Here is a 20,611-nt window from a genome sequence, read left to right on the forward strand (position 1 = left end):
ATCATGTCCTAAAGTCTCTATAGAGCATTCCACTTAGAACTTACATGTACATCATCTTGTATTTCCTGTTTTGTGTAGGCAGGTCTTATCTTTCCAGTTTAGGCATGCGAGGTCTGGAAAGCAAGAACTGTATCTTATTTCAACTAGGAGCCCGACGCAAAGCCAACCAGGAATGGCAATGAAATTCTAAAGCCTCTTATGACGACTTAGATAAATTGGAAGTGGGTTCCTGGAACACTGCTAAGAATTTTGAGGCTATGTTCAGGTTCGCAGGGGAAACAGTGCTGATTATGTAGATCTGTCCTGGGCATAGAGTGATGGAATGGTGACGTGTGATGATCCCCCACCCCTGGAGGAGGCACTCAGTCCCAAGCTAAGCAAGCTTGCCCACCCCACCCAGCCGGCACCCCCACTGGCGTAGGGGTGCGGGTGGGGACAGCACACTGACCTGCATAGCTCCGCCCCGTGCTCATGTTGGTTGGCAGCAGCGTCCACTTGTCAGTGACAGGATTGTAATACTCCACCGAAGCCAAGTTGCAGGATCCATCATCCCCTCCAACCACATACAGGAGCCCATTCACTGCACAGACCCCTGGGAATCAAACAGAAGCCCCAGGAGACAGTACAGCAGGAGCACCCCGGGATCAGAATGGACAGAGACAAACCCGGGCTCCCTGGAGGCTCTTTTCCTCCCCTTCGTGGTAGCACAAAAGAGAACTGGCTGCACAGGTCTGAGTTTGCTCAGCGCAAGTGCATACTGACCACAGGCGCTGGGCTCCAAGGAGCCACTTGCTAACAAAGTCACTCCTCTGACCAGGGAGCTTTCACTACTCTGTGGTCCTATGTATGTCCCCTGTCCCCGGCCCTAAAAATATGTACAGCATTATGGGTACGTGCCCCTCTATACTGGGGACATTGCCCACCGGTGTGCTCTGACCTCCCACGCCCAGCCTGAGCGATGGAGTGAGACATTTCATGCGTGCTACTACTATCCTGCTAGTGAGAGTTTCCCTGACAAAGCCTACCGTAGCCACACTGTGTGGCACTCATGGCAGTGTCTGTGATCCCTTCACACAGCTAAGGTCTAAATCCACACACAGTTCCCGGGGATGGGCCCATCCTGATCGCAGAGCGAGCTAGTCTGGGGGCGAGCTATCATCAACAGGGACTCGAGAACAGGAAAATGTAATCACTGCTCATCAAAACGTTAAAGGGCTATAGTCTCCTATACTGTGTACTTTTTTTCAAAATTAGATTAAGAGATTGAGAATGCTCAGAAAGCAGTAATTATCAGTGTTAGTAAAGATACTCTCAAATACCAGAGAGAGTGTAAAATGCACCAACTTTCCCAGATAGTGTTAAAAGCATATATGCTCCCTCTGACTCAAAAATTCCACTTCTGGCCTTTTACTCTAAAAAAAAAATAATTTTAGATGCATGCATTGATTAACTATAAGGACAATTTATAATAACCAAAGAATTATTTATCAAAAAGATGGAAATAACCTAAAATGTCTAACAGATTAGTTATTTAAATTATGATACAGGCATTTAAAATAATATCATGTAAACATATTTAGTGTTAGAATAAGATACTCACAAAAAAATTGTAAAGTGGATTAAAAAGGCAGGTTATAAAACAGTATTACAGAGTGAGTTCTTTTTGTCACGAAAAATAGAAATATCTATATGTGAATGTATGTACATATACACATTTATATCTAAACTTAATTCTCAGACTTCAGATAGACAAGCTGTCTTGAGGGTTCTGTAATTCCTCACTCATGTGGTTTAAATCACAAGTTACTTCACAGCAGGCTTAGACAATGAGCAAATTAATAAACTCTCCTCTGTTTATAGTTTCAACAAGTCAGCTACAAATGGGTTTAGCAAACAGGTAATTTGAAGGATATAAAGGATATAAATCAACCTGGTTTGTCTTTCCAGCCTGGGAAGCTGGGCTAAGCCAATGCATTCAGAGTAAGGAGGCATAAAGCAAGATATACCAACACAGGACATGGCCCACAGGGCAAAGTTCTAAAATAAAATAGGGGTATCAGGCTCTAGGAATAAAAACCTAAACACTCTAATAAGGTAAATCATTCCTACAGGAAGAATAAGGGGAAGGGAAGGGAAGGGAAGGAGAGACAGGAAGTACAAAAAAGGGAATAAGGGAAGTGGTTCTACTGGAGAATGAATCAGCGAGAAGGAGTCAGAAAAATGAGTCATAAATCCTTTCACAGGCACCCCTGCAAGGAAGGAGATGGGTTTCAGGTGGGAAGTGAGAGGTTCTCATAGTCAGGAACTGGCAAAGAAAAGACAAAACCAAATGTCACTGTGTGGCCGTGTCCATACAACCTGTGTCCAACAAAGCCAGTGGGCAGGGGCACTGACGGCCATCAGTCGGCTTTGCTGGGTCTGTGTCCATCTATGTGCAGTGAAACTCATCACCCTTCACTAGGAGGGAAGGAAGCCCCTGCAAGTGGGGGACCCCGTGGCTAGATTTCAGGGTCCCCAGCGCTCCCAGCCCCTAGCCCAGAGCCTGCCCAGCAAATGGACACTCCCTGTTCAGGGTGCAGACTCAGCCCTGGGCCCTGGGAGTTTCTTCCTTTTCAGAGTTTGCGTTTGCAGGGAGAAGACCCACGACCCCACCCCCAAGGGAGATGGAGAGAGCTGTCACATTACCTGCATTGCGGCGACACATGTTCATGTCCGCCACCTGCTTCCAGGTGTTTGTTCCTGGATCGTAAACCTCAACACTCTTCCTCACCAAGGGCCCATCATGCCCACCGGTGGCATACAGCTGTCCGCTGAGGACCCCAACCCCTGAAAAGCAGAGCACAGTGTCCCAGCCTCAGGCTGGCTATATTGACCAGAAACCAAGAGGCCTGGTCTCCAGGCCTGGACGCCATCACCAGCAGGGTGATATGGCGAGAGCTGTTTTCACTCTGGACCTCAGTGTCCTCATCTGTAAAACAAATACAATGACACCCACCACCTCATAAGATTGTCAACCTGAAAACCTCAAAATGAAAAGCAAGTATGACCCCGTTTCTCCTTAAAGATATGTACAAATATATTACATATATATGTATACATATGTGTGTGTGTACATAATGTGTATACATATATATAATATACACACACATATACACACATACACGTAAATGGGGGGGTCAGTCATATACAAAGAAAAAATGATCGCAAGAACTCAACCACATTAAAAGTAGTTATTTGTGAGTGGTAAAATTACATTGCTCTCCTTGTTATCTTGCTATATTGCCTAGTTCTCTTTCACTGTTCTGTTCCTGTCGTTACTCAGCCTTGTATTAGTTGAGTAGAAGGAGTTAAAAATACAAATGAGCCACACAGCAGATGTGCTGAGATCATGACTCTCTTTAAGCCGAAGCTGTTCTTTCCACGCGCCCCCCTGTTCTCCTCCTAGATGGTTGAGGGGCACTAAGTCACTCAGTGTGGATGAGCCTCAGCTCAGTGCTAGAAGTACATCATTTACAAGTTTTACGTAACCTTTAAAAATCCTTTACTACAAGTCAAAGGAACAAAGGCCAGAAAGAAGGAAGGTGGCACAGGAAGAGCAACTGACCCGGTAGCCTGGACACCTGCCTCAGGACCTGGGTCTCTAACTTCCCCCTTTCTGGACCTCAGTTTTCCCCCTGTAAGTGAGGAGGCGGGACTAGATCGTAGTTCAGTGGACCACGGACTCCTCCGTGGACAGACTGCATCTCCATCAGCTGAGGAGCGTTTTGAAAAGGCAGGTTCCGGGGTCTCACTCCCAGAGACACTGGCTGGGAATCAGGAAAAGTATCTCCTGTACTGGGCTGCACAGCCAGGTTTCAGACCCAACCTCAATTTCTAGAGTATAACACTCTAGAAATTATAAACACTCAACCCAAACACTCAATTTCTAGAGTATAAACTTCACATGGACAAAGACCATGTCTGTCTTATCGCATCTGTTTCCCTGTACCTGAAGGTGGGGAGGAGGTTCACAACAAATATCATTTGAATGACAAAATATGTAAAATCTCACCAGCGATTACGCTGGTGGTTCTTCGCAGTTGCCCAAAACTAACAGCAGATGGTGGTGTTGAATCAACAATGGCCATCTAATGGGCTCGGGATAATAAAATTCAGTCGTGTTCCAAAGCTACCTCACCTTCCCTTCCTCCACGCACAGCAGGAACAAGCACACGCTGGGACCCAGAGATGGCCTCTCCCCCACAACCATCTGCTGAGGAAACAGGCAGCCTTCCCAGCACACACGGCCACCACTGCCCTTTGGCAGCCTCCCCCACAGACATTCACACAGAGGTTTCCTACAACCACAGGGGCTCCTGGCACCTCAAACAGTCTCAGGCAACCAGAGGCCAGGGCCTCTGGGTCTTCAGCCACCAAAGAGCACTCACCATGACAAGTATGTGGGTTCCCAACTCCAGAGGTGAGGCTACCCCGGATCTTAGGGATGTGAAGCTCTGATGAAGGGCTGACCTTGGGAGCCTGGGTCAGGGCTCTAATAGTAACCTGAGGAAAGAACCACCGCTGGGAGCAAGATCATTCCCTAAATCGAGCTCATGGTGCCTCCTCAGGACAGACAGAATTGTCCCTGTCCAGGGCCTCCAGCCTAAGGGAGAGGCAGGAGCAGCCAAAATGACCTCCACTCAGCAATGACCCCTGGGCAGCGTGGCAGACAGAGCAATGTGGCCTCCAAAGGCTGAACTTTCTAAGGCAGCTCTGCTTGTGGCTCCACACAGGGCGGCCCTCCTACACTTTCTGCTTGGGATGTTTCTAGAAGCAGCCACATATCTCAGTATTTGCTGTTCCACTCCTGCTGAGCTGTCCCTACATCCTTGGGCTTTAAACACTTGCTCTCACACTTCAAGTCACATAGCATTTCTTAGAAGAATAAAAAAGACTACCAAGGCTCTATAAACCAAAATTACTAAAAGACCTCTGTGAGGGGAGAACCGTGGGATCTGTGAATTGAATGGACCCCAAGGGAACATCTACTGCAATCCCCTCGTTTCACGTCACAGGAATCAGAGGCCAGAAAGGGGGAAAGGACTTGCCCAAGGTCACATGGCAAGTTCAAGCAGAGCCAGCATTAAGGTCCAGGCCTCCTGATCTCCATGTATTTGCTGCCTGTTCAGAAAGTGCCAGAGACAAGCTCCCTAAAAACTACATTCCAGACACCAATGCTTCTTAAATGGAATCATACAGCTTTGTCTTTTCTAACCAGTGAGCACACAAAGGTTCTTGAAAAAATATTAAAATAGCATAATTTTTCAGGAATGCCTAGGAAGTGGTCATGTGCTTAGGACTATAAAATGAAATCACAACTCAATCTTCAAAGATACAAAAAAGAGAAAAAAAACAAAATTGTGGGGGAAAGCTCCCAGCTGTGGCTTCCTTTTCCAGAAGTCACACAGCCTTCCCGCCAGGCCCAGGTTGGTCATCAATCACCAACCTCCACAGGAACTGAAACAGAGCCAATGCCTAGTCTCCAGTGCCTCTCAGACTCATTCCTCTGGGCCTCTAGATGATGAGGAAAGACAAGGCAAGGAAGAAGGGGCTATTGCTCTGCTTCCTAGAAAAATCCCAAGGGACCACACAGCTCCTAATCTTCCCACAGGAAGCAAAAGTGGGCTACATTTGGGAAGTCATTCTCTTCCGATGTCGCGGAGGAGGGTGAAGTGGGAAAAGTGATGGGGGGAGATATAAATTTGTCTCCAAATATGAACACTAATAGCTTGGCTTTCAAACCCCAAGACAGAGACTCTAGACAGGCAAGCTTTAGCTTTCCCACTGGTGATTAGGACAGCCACGCTTATCCTATTACTTCGTAATAATGAGGTGACAATAATTTGGGAGCCAAAAAAGCTAACTTTGAAGCGAGACAGACATGAGCAAGAATCCTGACTCTGCCAGTTACCAATGATACAACCTTGGGCAAATTATTCAACCCCTGGTCAATTTACTTTCTAAATCTGCTAAGTGGAATTACCGTGTTTCCCCGAAAATAAAACCTACACCCAAAATAAGCCCCAGTTAAGATTATCAGCCAGATGGATGCATTTAGTACGTTATGACAATGTACCAGAAGAAGATGACATGACTATATTTGAATAAATGTAGATTGTGTACATGAAAAAATAAGACATCCCCTGAAAATACACCCTCATGCGTCTTTTGGAGCAAAAATTAATATAAGACCTGGTCTTATTTTCGGGGACACATGGTATAAGACCCAGTCTTATTTTCGGGGAAACACAGTAATATTGTATTTACCTTTTAGGGCTATGGTGAGGATTAAATAAATTCGGTCACAGAAAGTGCTTTATTAGGACAGCACCTGGCACATAGCAAACCTTCACTTTCACAAGATGCAAACACCTCCACAGACACAAAAGAGATGATGATGATAATATGATCTCATCCGTTTTCTAGCAAAGTGATCCCCAGGGAAAGGGGAACTTATAAGTGCTTGTGTGGAGCTGCCAGGGTGCTAGGGATTGCACTACATTACAAGGAAAGAAGAGGGAAGAAGAAAGAGGGGAAGGCAGAATGCTAGCTGCTGGTCTCAGGCCCCAGCTGTGAGCAGATAGACGAGCCTGCATCCTGAGCCCCACCCCACCACCCCACCCCACTTGTGAGCAGATAGACAAGCCTGCATCCTGAGCCCCACCCCACCCTACTTGTGAGCAGATAGATGAGCCTGTGTCCTGAGCTCCACCCCTCGACCCCACCCCACTTGTGAGCAGATAGACGAGCCTGCATCCTGAGCCCCACCCCACCCCACTTGTGAGCAGATAGACGAGCCTGCATCCTGAGCCCCACCCCCATACCTGCACCACTGCGGCGGGTGCTCATGTCAGCCACGTAGGTCCACTCGTTGGTTGCTGGGTTGTACTGCTCCACAGTGCTCAGGCACTGGCGGGAAGCCCCATCGTAGCCCCCAACAGCATACAGCTTCCCTGGAACAGACAAAGTGACTGAGGGTAGGCTGGGACACCAGCAAGGAACTGGAGCACAGCTGTTTCTCCACCTTTATCCCACAAGGCACCCTGGCCTCATTGAGTGCTCCCCAACCAGGAGAAGCACCCCTCACATCTCAGTCTTCTACTTCCTCTTTCATCCTGGGCTTCCTGAAGCAGTTCTGGGCCTCTTTCTATACAAGCACCCCAAATACCCAGTGCAAAGCTATAGCCTGGCGCTGCTTGGGCTCAGTGTGTTCTTGCTAGCGAATTGTTAGATCTTTCCAGAACACAGCACCATGAGATAGAAAGCTAGAGGGCCCCAGCTCCAGGCAGCCCAGCTGACTTTCTGGCTAAAAGCTCACACTAGCAGACAGAACAAATGTGGGGAAACGTTCTTCAGCGAGAACCCAAACACTGTCGTAACCATGGCTTATGCTCCGTCCACAACTCCTGCATGTGAGTGGAGGGTTCTGTGTGCACTCTGGAACTGATCAGCAGAGCCCCTGTGATCCCTGATCCATGCACAAGAGCCTAAAGCACCATCACTGATTTTTAAAATAAAAATACGAGAAGCTGTTATCTAAGAGCACCATTTCTGCCTGGGCCTGGGAGTGAGGTTGGGCAAGGGGGCAGGAAATTGTTATTTGAGTTCTTCCAGAACAGGGATTCAAACATTTTGGGTTTAACATGTAATCTTAGAATGCAGTGGGAGGGTTGTGTATGCATGCATGCTTGTGTGTGTGTGTGCATGCGTGTGTATGTATGTGTGTGTGTCGGAGGAGTCTTACCTGTGGTCCTCAGACCTATGGGGGACCATGAAGTTATAACAAAGATCTGAAACACTACCTATAGACTAAATAAACAGATGCAAATTTACTTGACAGGGTTACTTAAACAAACAAACAAACAAACAAAATGTCACTATGTGTTTTCTTAATGGAGAAATACCAAGAGTACCCCCACAGCTAGTATGTAAAAGCCTACAATTATTTTAAATTAGAAAGAGATTCTCAGGCTCAAAACTATGCTCTATCATCAGGACTATTACTGCATCAAATGTAAAATTACTTCTTCTTCCATCCTTGAGCCTGGTTTTCTTTTCTGCTCTTGTCCTCCCAACCGGCCCTTCTAAAAGAAAGGAAATTCTCCTCCCCAGTTGTCCTCACCTAAGTCAGAGAGGAAATTCTACTCAGCAGCTCCTCCAGGGTTCGTTGCTCAGATGCAACAACCTGCTCCCCTGGCTGCCCAGCACTCGTCAAAGCCTGAGCCGCTAGGGGAGGAGAAAGGCCTGGGTGTGGCGGAGACAAGAGGCTCCTCATGGCAACCCCAGCAGACCAGAAACCTTATTCTCTGTAACACATGATCTCTGCTAGTGGGAGCTTCAGCCTAATCTCCAACCCTCACTGTCCCTTTTCCTAAGTAGGGATCCTTCTAGGCTGCCAGTAGCAAAGGATTCTGATTTCCATTCTTTTTGTTTCCAGTGCCATTCAGACTAGACAGCCATGGGAAGGAGAGGATGAGGGACAGTCGTGTGGCAACGATGTGGAGCGCTGTACCTACAAAGCCACTAAAGTGAAGCAGAGTCCACCTGAGATCCTTCCCTCAACATTCTCACCAAAGCTGTAAATTGGCCTCTCTGCTGCCCCAGGATGACCTGCAGCCAAATTCAGGATGGATAAGATAAAAATTCCCAGTCCGTCCTCCGTGTCAATCGGGCATGCTACAAGATAGCCCTTCCTCCACACATAGAACCATTCACAGAAGCTTTTGGTCAAGGGAAACATTTCAAATAACTACCATGAAGGTACCCTCATAAACCATTCCAAGCCTGTGTCAGCTGAAAAAGTACCCGCTCGGGTTTCTATTAACAGGGATATGCTATTGTTAACCCCTACTCTATTGATATTCCTGGCTAAGGAGCAAGGGAGGAGGTGGGATGGGGAGGTGGCTAGACAAAGTTCTTATATTTGGCAGACAAATCAATCTCCGTCCCACCAGGAGGATGAGAGTGCAAGAAACAATTCATCTTTGTAGGAGGGGAAAATCCTTGCATTCACTAAGATGGCTTGTCAGAAGTTAGAATAATATACTTTTAAATGAAAATGTAAACGACACAATACTGGTGTAGCCCGAGAAATGCAGTGAGAAAAGAGAATCCTTCTATTAATGTCTAACTCACCCAAAGCACTAGTGTGTGTTCTTGTGTCTCACTAAAGAGAGAACGCCTGTGTACGTGTCTGAATGCACAGATATTCCAGCTAAATTCCCACCTAGGACAGCTTAATCAATCAGTGTTGTTCTGAAAAGTAGAGTGTTTTAGTACAAATAATATTCTATATGCTTTAATACACTGAAGTCACACATATTTATAAAATTTCACATTAGCAATTTGTAATGGTCTGAAGGAGTGTAGCACGGTGGAAAGAGTACTGGGTTAGGAGTTAGACCTGGGTTCAAGGGCTGTCTGTGCAATTTACTAACATGGGGCACATCACTCACCCCTCTGGGACTCAGTTTCCCCTTCGGGAGAATGGAGAAAAATCTAAACCCTGCCTATCTCCTCAGAAGAGTTTTTGGGAACAAAATGAGGAATTGGATGTGAAAGCCATTTATAAACTACAGTGCACTGTCTAACCAGGCCCCAGACCTCACCCCACACACCTTTCCTGACTAGAGCAGGGCTCTACCACCAACCTGCCCTGTGGGGACTAATCAGACTGGGGAAGAGGTACCCACCTCAGGCAGGGCTCTGTTATGGTCAACATGTGAACATGAGAACAAAATTACTTCAACAATTAACTCTCACCCCCTCCACATTATATTCCTGGGTTACATATTGACTCTGAAATGCCCACTCTTCTCCCCTCCCCAACCTGTCATAGAGTTATTGACAAGTGGCCAAAGTGACATGCCGGTGTTAGCCCTCTAGGGTCCTTCTAGTTCACTGCTTATTTGCCTTGGGGGAGAGCTCATGAGTGTAGGACATCTTTGGATGAAATTAGCATGCGGACAGTCATTTCCATGGGGCAGTAGCTTTACCTCTGAGTCTCAACTTTCCTCTTCTCTGAAATCAAGACACTAGTACCTGACTCAGAGCAGATGAAAGGAATAGAGCCAGGGAACCAGGAAAAGGCCCATGGGCTGGGGCCAAGACAGGCCCTCACCCACTGCTGCTCCTTACCCTCCACGACACCTACACCCACACTGCTCCGCCGTGTATTCATTGGTGCCACGAAGAACCACTCGTTGGTCTTGTAGCTGTAGGCTTCCACCGATGCTAGGCCTGGAAGATAAGAGACTCGTGAGATTTCTACAGCACTAGGCCTCACCCTGCTGTGCCAAGAAACAGTGGGGATGGGAAAGAGTGCACACCTGGGGACTGGAAACCTGCATGTATGGCTCAGCACCACCTCTGCCTCACCATGTGACCCATGGCACCTGCCCGCAACACATCTGCACTGTGACTACCTGAGGAGATCACTAAGACCTGACTCAGAGGGTGGGTTATGAGAGGAAAGGGGTTATAACTGAACTGCCCTGCAAACATAAATTGTTAAAACCTACAGAATGGAATAAATACCTAATGTTGCCTCACTTAACACCTATTGCAACCCTCTCTTCCCTTGTCTTCCTCTATCTTGGAAGCTAGAAAGCTGAAAACTTGCCTTCCCAGACTCCCTTGCAGCTAGGAGGGACAAAGTCAATGCGACCTACCCAGAAGTCTGATGAAGATTTCTGAAATAGCCTTTGCTTTTCTGATATAAGTACCACCCCTTCCTGCTTTTGTACCTGGTACACAAATATGTTCGCTGGAACTGTAACAGCCATCTTGTGATCATGAGGATAAGGTCAAGAGACTCTTACAGAACTTGGCCCCAATATTTTTTATTAATCTGACCAGGTCATCAACTGCGAACATCTGGACTTCTTGTTTCATGAATAAAACAAAATCTCTCATTTGTTTAAGCCATGATTTAGTCAGTTTTTCTAATTACAGTCAAAAGCAAATCCTAAAAGAATTCTAAAAAGAAACAATGTCCCACAACCTTTTTGCTCTCTTTATTCCCAAGTCCTGTTACTAGAGGCAGCCCCTAGAGGAGCTAAAGACCTGAAGTTATATGAGTGAGGCAAAGAGAAAGCTGGGAAAAGGTTACCAATTTGTAAGGACACAAATGAAAATTCAGAGAAGTACAAGCTATTGTTTTTCACGTCCCTGGGGACCAAAATATATCATTTTAGTTGAATAGAGTTAGTGTCTACAGAGACATCACCTGGAGATATGAAGAGAGATGAAATAGGCTCCCCAAGTCCACAGCCATTAATACTTTATGATTCTTTGAAGCTAGACAAAAACCAGAAGCAAGGGGGCACTCCCGTAGTGACACAGCCTTGCAAAGATTCAGTGGAGCAGTACAAAGGGCAATGGACAAAGACTGTGTGGCCTGACCCTGGTCTCTTCCTATGGCTAACCCTTAGCTCCCTCATCTGTCCAACATGGGGTTCAGACCACTGTCCTGAGACACCCTCCAACTAAGCACACTCCATTTCTAAGTCTCATCTGAGTAAATGGGTTCCCAGCCACTGGAAAGAGAAAAGGGCCTCTTCTAACTTTGGGGTTCTTCCTAGATCCCTAGAAATGGCAGCATGTGGGCAGTTACATGTTCTTTGTGTAGGAAGGCTTGGCTCTGGCACCCAAGCTGGGAGAGGAGGAAGGATGGGTATGTTCTTGGGGAAGAAGCTATGGATGAGCAGAAGGTTGGCCCAAGAGCTGGTTGAGCAAACCAGGGTTGCATGGAGAGTGTGTTCCAGGCTGGGACTGGTGGGGACCGAGTCCAGGACCTACCAGTACTGCCATCAAAGCCCCCCACGGCGTAGAGCAGGTCATTGAGCACGGCTGCACCCAGCGTGCTGCGGCGTTCCTGCATGCTGGCAATCGATGTCCACTGGTTCTTCACACCATCATAGACGTCCACTGTCCGCACACGGAGGGAGCCGTTAAACCCACCCACGGCATACACATGGCCAGCCATGAACACCACACCTGAGGTACAGGAAACCAACGCACCCAGGTCATCTCAGGCAATTAATTACTCATATGGATGAGTGACAATTGGGGAGCAAGGCAGGCATGTGAATAATTCGCCACCAAAGACGATCTCCAACTTTAGATATTTGGAAGTCATTATGGGCCTCACTGGATTTTTTTTCATATTTACTTTTCCAGTTTTGCTCAATTCAAGCAAATTCGCATACTTGGATTTTAGCTTGACATCCTTAAGCACATGAGGCATAGCCAGACACTGGGCAGGTGAGGAAGGGGAAGAAAGGGAGTCGGTAATGCGCAGATGTTTGGGGAAACAAGAAGCAACACATGACCTCCAGCGCCAAGCAGAGACAAGCCAGGGAAAGGCAGCCTGCAAAGTGAGACAGTGCTACTCACCTGCCCTGCATCTCCTAGATGGAAGCTCAGCAATCTGGTCCCATCGGTCCTCCTCAAAATCATAGCATTCCACACTGCGGATAGCCTTGGGCGCCTGGCCACCAACCACGATCATGACCTCCAGAAAGACAAGTGGACATTAGCTGGGTCTCTCCAATATCTGGTGACGAATCCCCAGTACTTCCACATGCTAACTACCCAGGGTCCAGGGATGACCCGAGATGCCAGTTTACAGAGCTAGGTACATGAAGATGCTGCCCCTGATCATCAACAGACATGAATATTCGAGAAAAGGCTAATGAACATCTTCCCACAGAAACACAATCATAAGGCCTACGCTTCCCAAATATTCCTGCCCAGGGCTATGTTCAGGGTACGTGGAGATACTCAGAGCATCTTCTGCAATTTCAATGCCCTCAAAGATTTGGGGTAGGGGGAAATTTCACATCAAAACAAAACATTCACAAATAAGCATCAAAATTTGAATAGATCAATATTTTAGGATAGAGTACAGAATTTGGATGCATTTTTAAGAAAAATTACTTCAAAAGTATTCCTGAATTCATAGACTACAGGGAGTACTTATTCATTGCAGTGGGGAAAAACTTTTGTGAAACACTGCTTTATGGTGGTAACCACAAAAATGTGTGTAACTGATATGTTCTGAAAAATAGTACTAACAATACTATTTCCACAAGTAAGGTGGTAGCTACCACTGCTAGTCACTGTGTGAAGTATGTTGTCATTTGCTTGTCACGACTCTGCGAGTAGGAATGATCAACTCCATTGACAGATGAAGAAAGTAAAGCTCAGAGAGCATAGGTCAGTTGCCCAAAGTCACACAGCTAAGAGTGGCTGAATAGAGACCAAAAGTCAAGTCTACCTGACAGAGAAGTGAGGCCAGCCCCACCACTCTCCTGCTCTAGAAACAGGGTCCATGCAAAGACAGTTCACTACATCCATGGTCGTCAAACTGCACGCCACGTTTCATTCGTGGGTCCTGAGATCAATTTAATGGATTGCAACCAGCGTACTTTTAATAGAACAGCACATACAATACAGTATAAAATATTTGTTCTGGTTATACACACATATATGTGTCTCCTGGATAGCAATTTAAACATACGTACATACGAGTACATACATACATATATACACACATACAAGCCAGTCTTCTGGCTGTGGTAATGGAAATGTGGTACTTAAGTGCTGTTGTGACTTTGTCACATGCTATTAATAAATAAAAATTAAGGTGCCAAAGTTAACAATAGTTTACATATTTTAATAAACTTGTGCAAATTCATGGCTGTCCTCAAAACGATATCACTCTCACTCACTGGCATTCCAGGATGTTTTCTCTCTCCGTAAGTGGAGAGAACGGGGTGGAAGTCACAGGCAGCCAGTTAATATAAGTCACAGGATCTTCTCATCACCTGTAACACATCTTATTATTTACCCCAGGGGTTCTCCAGCTTCAGCGTGCAGCAGAACCACCTTGAGGACTTCAAACACAAATTGCTGGGCCCAACCCACCCCCCGGGAGTTTCTAATCCAGGAGGTCTGGAGTGGGACTGAGAACGTGCATTTCTAACAAGTTCCCGGTGCAGGCTGATGCTTCTGTTCCAGACTCATATTTCAATAACTACTGTTTTAACCCACGGACCACAGGGATTTCCTGATGATGCGCCGTTAACAATTCCTGCCGTTATGACTTAACTGTAGTTTCTTTCCTTCCGCACCATGTAGTTCTGGGGACAAGAGGGATCATAAGAATCTGCATACCTCACAGAAGTACATCCCTCAGGTGGACATTATCTACAGTACGAGGCGGCGGAACCAGGGCTGACAACCACATAGGCCCCGAGAGTCCAGATTCAGGCTCACCCACTGCCCATGGGAGTCATCACTGGTCATCAGAGTGAGTCCACAGCCAAATAGGTGACCAATGTTCAATAACTCAGAATTCAGTCTGACTTCTGGAACATCCCAGAGGAACCCAGGACACATAGTCCAGGCTTAGGGCTGCTGCTGCTGCTGCTGCTGCTGCTGCTACTGGAAATAAATGTTTTCCATCTGACTTCCCTTCCTGCCTCAGCTCTGATGGCCCACTGCTCTGTGCCAACAGCAGCCCTTTCAGAGAGAAGCTAACTCCACATTCCTTCCATTCTGTAATTCTTTGCCTAGACAGGACATGGACAGTTTAAGGGGAGTGTTAACAACCTCGGCCTGTCAGCCAACTCCAGACAGTGCCCAACTCACAGCTCCAGGGCCGGACGACTTGCCCTGCATTCACAAACATATCTAGAACACGCATTGTCCTTCCGGTTTCGACTTGGTCAAGCTAAAATGAAGTCTAACTATTGCAAGGATATTCTCTGAAATCTAGTTTTGAGGGCTGAATAAAAATAAAACCAGTTTTTAGTTTTCTTTCTGCAGTAACCTCAGGCACCCAATATCCTCACACACGCTGTTCCCTCTCCTGGAAACATTCTTCCCCATTTGTGATCCCTCTGCTTTAACATCTGCTTTTCCTCAAGTCTCAGTTTACATGTCACTTCCTCCAAGAGGACCTCTCTGACCTCCGATTCTGAGTGACATGTCCCTTCTCTGAGATCATACATGCACTGTGTGCTCCCATTAAAACTGCCCCGCATTATACTTTAACGCTGATTTTAGCGATTTTGTCTCTCCTCTTAGACAGTAAGCCCTGCCAGGACAGAAAATTTATCCACCTCAGTCACCAAGATAAGCCTAGGGCCTTACGGTGCTAGATAAAAATGAGGACTAAAATATTTATTTGGAATAAAGAATGAATGAATAGTAAATAGCACGTGCAAAGAGTTAAATGGAAAAAATACACAGGCCAGAATATCACATTCTTGGGTTAAGATATGTTGGACACCAGATTACAATTCTGGGGATGCTGAGGAAAACAAACAGAGAGAGAGTTTTCCCCATCCTCTGACTCAATTACCAGAAGAAAGGCTTCTTATTCTTTACACAAGCTATGAGGCTTCTTCTGTAAATTAAATAAATCGAAGCTTTCAGGGAAGCTCATCATCCCCAGAAAAATCTTCCACCAAGGGTACCAGGAAGTACATTTACATTGAAGAAAATCCAGCACCCATCTCTGAGAAGTCTTAGAGTAACACAGAAACAGAATTATAGAAATGCAAAAATGTTAATGTTCAAGTAAAACCTGAGTAGAAACACAAAAATAACACAGGACAAGGTTTTCAAAATAAACTTGCATTCGAGTTCATAAAAGCACTGGTGAGAGAACACTTTCAATAGTCAAACATTGTACAATGATCTGGGAAGAGTAATGATGAGGTTTTGTGGGATAGGATGATCAGTTTCTAAAAATGTGGAGGGAGCTAAGGCAGAGGGCGGAGTAGGTGTACTTTCTGCTTCTCTCCTAGGCATGAGAAATCCAGTTTCCATGGCAGTTCTTGTAAGAAGGCATCATACAAAGAAAACTACACTCATGATCGTGCAGTTTCCTAGCTTGAATACCAACAAATGGTTGTTTTCATAGGTACTCCATCTTAGCAACCAATTAGACAAAAGTGAGTATTCCCCAAAGTCAACATGTATTACATCTCTGAAATTATAAACCTCTAGTACTAAAGACCACAGGATGTCAGGGCAAGGAGAGATCTGAACCATTCTCTCCTACAAACCCTCATTTTACAGTTCCAGAAAAACTCAGGGCCAAGGAGTTCAAAAGGCATATTTTTTCCTCCCCAACACCTTGACATCCCAATTTACTAAAGATCTGTAATGTCTTTAGTAACAATTATTAGTCAAATCAGCTGATTTAATGATCACTGTTTTTAACATTTATCCTGCAAGGTGACCCTGAGTAAGAACTACCAGTGGTCACACAGGAATCACAATAAACCAAAGAGCCGGTTCCAGGACAACAACTGCGCGAGACTGAACGTGATTTAATCACACTCAAGAACTGCAATGTACTGGGAATCTTGCAGGGCACCTCAGGGCCCTGGCCTCGAGTCTTGGCTGTCACTGTGTTGAAAGCTGCAGAAGTTCTAGCGAATGGAGAGTTCTGGGTGACAGAATACAGGTGAGCCAGACTCAAGTGTGTGGGGGGTGGAGAGGGGGAAGGGACGGTTATTGGACAACTCCCAAGAAAACAATTTGCTCGTTCACTTGAGGGAGATTCGTGAGACCCTGGAAACACTACCTGTTTTCTTAGGTAGGCAGGACCTAAGGTAGGGCCTTCCTACCTGATTTCTTAGGAAGGAAATTTCACTCCCAGCATAACATGATGGTTTTTAAACAAATATATAATGTTTTCTCTTTCAGACAGATGATTCTGACTCTACTAGTATGACTGTGGCATTGAAGGCATGTTGGTCCCTCCTCACGATACGACAGCCACTCTGTGTCTGAGAGCCATCGGGTACCAGAGACAAGCCAGGCAAAGGAGCAGCAGGTGAGCAGAGCAGAGCTTTCCGGTGCACTGTGGATCAAGTCCCTAACCCTAACCCGTAAGTCATCACACTGTCCATTAGGGTAAGAGAGTAACCGGGACTCTGCACACGTTTTTCATCAGGCAAGAGCAGACTGTGTGTCCAAACTCTCTTCCATGACGGGTGAGCTGGGCAGAAGGCAGGCCCAGCCAGTCGGTCCCTCGGGCCAGGGCAGGAAGTGAGACTCTCTCTTACCCTGGTGCGTGGGGCCGCAGGGCTAACACCAAAAACTCGTCCGAAGGAGCATGTCGAGGTCGAGGCAGAAGACTTGTCCCAGCAGGTTCCTGAGCAACAGGTGCTCCAGGCAAGGACTGACAGCCAAGGTGCAGAGACAACAGGGGTTAGTGAGCCAGCGATGCGAGAGCAAGACGCGGGGAGGAAAGGAGTGGGAAAACGGGCTTTGCAGTCAGGCACACCTGACTCGAATTATCAGCCCAGTCGCTAAACAGCTGTGTGACCACGGGCAAGGCACTTAGGCTTGCTAAGCCTTACTTTCATTACCTGTAGTATCAGGATAATAGGGTGTTTCTTCCAGGGGTGTCAGGAGGTTTAAATGATGTCAAGCACTTAGCACAGTGTTTGGTAAACAGCACGCACGAAATGTTAGCGTCTATTATTAGATCAAAACCAACATCATTACCATTGCGGCCACTAGTACAGCAATTGCTAAAAAACAGACCCTCAACAAATGACAGAAAGGGACACTTAGAGGCTGTGACTGGGCGAGGGAGCACCACCAATTCCAGGAGTGATGAGGGGTGTTTCCCAGGGGTGGCCTGGGTACATTTCAAGGGCCAAGATGGAAGACGAGAAGGGGCCTGGCACAGGTGAGGAGTCGTGCTACCCACCGTGCCAGCCGCCGTCTTCCCAACACCGTCTGCTGAAAGCAGGACAGCCCAGGAGGGAGCCACCCACTTTTAGCCCAAATGGCTTTTTGGTGTCATTTAGAACGAGTTGAACAGAGATGTGAACTGAACTAAAATGACTGGAAAGTGCCAGGCTCAGTACATTTCCAAGGGCTTCATTTGCATCTTCCTGGAACCTCATTTCTCTACTGCCATCTGTGGAACAGGGTGACTAAGGAGTGTTTCCAGCAGCTGGGAGACAGCCTCTGGTTGTCCATGGCAACCCAGCCTCTGGGAAAGCGCTGGGCGGTGAACATGTGGGAGCCCAGATGATGCTATTAGCCGTTCCTGCTTGAATGTGTCAGTATGATCTGTGCATATAAGGCTCAGAAAAACACACTCTTGTTAGCCTCTGCAGCCATCTCAAGGCAGGGTCCTATTTCTCTCAGGGAGGCGGCCTGGCTGGCAAATAGGTTCACTGCTGAAAATTGCTGAGAATAGGCCAAACCTCTCTCCAAAATCGGCTCTGTCAGCAAGCCTATCTGGACTGAATTTATGAAAGCCCAAACTAGCCTGCCCTTGAAATTCCTGTGGCTGCTCCTCCAACTAGGCCAATTATCTCCTAACTTCTCCTCTTCCTCACTTATTTGGCCACTTATATCTCTCTATCTTACTTTCTTAGAGGGACCTCTTAAAATGAAAAGTCCCCAGAGGGCAGGAATCAGGTTTCCTTCCACACAGTACCCCACGAAGATGCGTTTGTGAAATCTGGAGGCAGTATCATATAATACAACAGTCCAAAGCACCGGGTCTGGAGTCACTCACCCTTGGCTTAACTCTCAGCTCAGCTATTTACCCGCTGCGCTTTAAAGATTCTTTGATGGTCCTCCACTCAAGACATGGAACTCAATTCCCCTCCACCTCGAGTGTGGGCTAGACTTACTGACTGGCACCTGGCAAGTAAAATACAGCAGAAGTGACAGGACGTCACTCTGAGAGGAGGTCACAAAACACCACAGCTTCTGTCTTAGGCGTGCTCTCTCGTCCTCTTGCTGTGGAGTCACTTGCTCTGGGGGAAGCCAGCTGCCATGTCATGAGGGCACTTAAGCAGCCTAAAGAGAGGCCATCAGGTGCGGAACTAAAGCCCACAAGCAACCCTGAGAGTGAGCTGAGACTCACCTTGAGGTGACTGCAGCCCCCTACCAACTGCTCGATTATAAGAGGCCCTGGGCCAGGAAGACCCAGCTCAGCTACTGTGGGATTCCTGCCCACAGAAACTGTGAAATAATAAATGTTTGTTGTGCTAAACCACCCTGGTTAGTGTAATTTGTAATTCAGAAATTGATAACTAGTACATAATGAGCAGGTGACATAACCCAAGATCCAATTTCCTCGTGTGTAAAATGGGGATAATTACAATTTTGAAAATCCCATTTGATAAAAAATGTATGTCAGCTCAGTGCTTGGCACGTGCTAAATGCTCAGCAACTGAGGTCTGTTATCAGCATCATTGTGGGGTTAGTGCTGTGTCGTGCTCAAAAGCACAGCTCTGAGTTGGGGAGACCTGCATCCACCCCTCGCATTGCCACTGCGCTGTGTAAGCCTGGGCAAGTCATTCAATCTCACCAAATCTCAGTTTTCTCCAAAATGGAACTCCCAGAGTTGTTATGAAGATAACATAAGACAATGTAGATAAAGTGCTTTGTCTAAAACACAAGGAAGCGTATTGAAACAATTCTGCTGAATCATTATCAATGCCTTTTGATGCTAAGGACAATGACCCGGGGAAACAACAGAGCACAAAGTAAAATTACTGAAGGGCCATGAGATGTGCCAGCCAGTCCTAAGCAAGTTTCTGGGTGTTCATTCTCATAGACAACTTGCATTTGACCTTGGAGGTAGCTCAGGCCTCGGCTCCTGCAGAGAGCTTTCCCCAACTTTGCTCCTAGAGGGTCTTGCCCAGACCTCCACTGTGGCACTTACATAGTCCATTGTAATTGTCCTTTTACATTTGTCTCCCCTCTGCGTAGTCTGGAGCACCTTGGGGAAGAGACCAGCTCATATGAGTCTTTGTGGCCGCAGCACCGAGCCCAGTGCCTGGCAATTAGTGACTCAATGGAAGTGTGTTGGATAAGTTAATAAATTAATGAGTCGATGCATGCATGATAGTTTATTGCCAGTGTTTTTTTTTCTTTTTAATCTAAGTGTTTCACAGCCCATCTCACCCCCAGGAATGACAACTGGATTCATTCAATATTGGATTTGTGGGCTGAACCAAATGTTCTAGGGTCAATCCACGTTAGTGACCAAAAGAAGGTATGAAGTAAGACAGAAATCCTCACTATAACTGCAAAAACACATGTATGGATGCTGAAAAGCATTGGAAAACAACTAGAGGGAACAGAAATGGTCAGGATTAAATCTCCATGAGGTTATTTCTTCCTTAAAAATATATTGCTTTCATTCATGAAACTTTTACTATAGCCCACCCTGTGTCAGAATCTAGGCTGTGTGCCAAGGACACAAACGAATACTGCCAGCCATTTAACTGGAACCAGTTAGCTAACGCTCTAGAACTGTAAATGCCTCCCTGAAGTGAGGCGCTGAGTAATCTCCTGTCCATGTTTTTCAGCAATCAGTGAAGCCATCACCAACTTGACCTCTCCTTCTCCATTAAGTAAGCTTTCTCATCAATTTTATTCCTACATATTAGCAATAAACTATTTGAAATTAGGATTTTAATAGAAAACATTTACAATAGCATCAAAAACGAAGAAATACCGAGGGATAAATCTAACAAAAGACATGCAAGACCCATACACTGAAAACTGTAAA

General features: G+C 46.3%; 1 protein-coding gene across 9 annotated transcripts in view; it reads right to left on the reverse strand.

Annotated features, from left to right (window-relative positions):
- Positions 1–235: 235 nt before the first annotated feature.
- Positions 236–20,611, reverse strand: part of KLHL3 (kelch like family member 3) — a 250,916-nt gene continuing 230,540 nt past the window's right edge. For 8 of the 9 annotated variants that reach the window (XM_081035613.1, XM_081035620.1, XM_081035618.1 and 5 more), the window contains 6 exons: positions 12,436–12,553; positions 11,839–12,036; positions 10,177–10,278; positions 6,864–6,992; positions 2,686–2,826; positions 237–592 (listed from right to left, as the gene is read on the reverse strand). In XM_081035613.1, the coding sequence (XP_080891739.1) occupies positions 363–592; positions 2,686–2,826; positions 6,864–6,992; positions 10,177–10,278; positions 11,839–12,036; positions 12,436–12,553 (918 nt within the window). In that variant the 3' untranslated portion in view covers positions 237–362. Of the gene's footprint in view, positions 593–2,685; positions 2,827–6,863; positions 6,993–10,176; positions 10,279–11,838; positions 12,037–12,435; positions 12,554–20,611 lie in introns of all 9 variants that reach the window. The other variant, XM_081035619.1, reaches the window with a different exon arrangement.

Source organism: Rhinolophus hipposideros (assembly GCF_964194185.1).
Source record: "Rhinolophus hipposideros genome assembly, chromosome: 23".
In the NCBI taxonomy this organism is placed as follows: Eukaryota; Metazoa; Chordata; class Mammalia; order Chiroptera; family Rhinolophidae; genus Rhinolophus; species Rhinolophus hipposideros.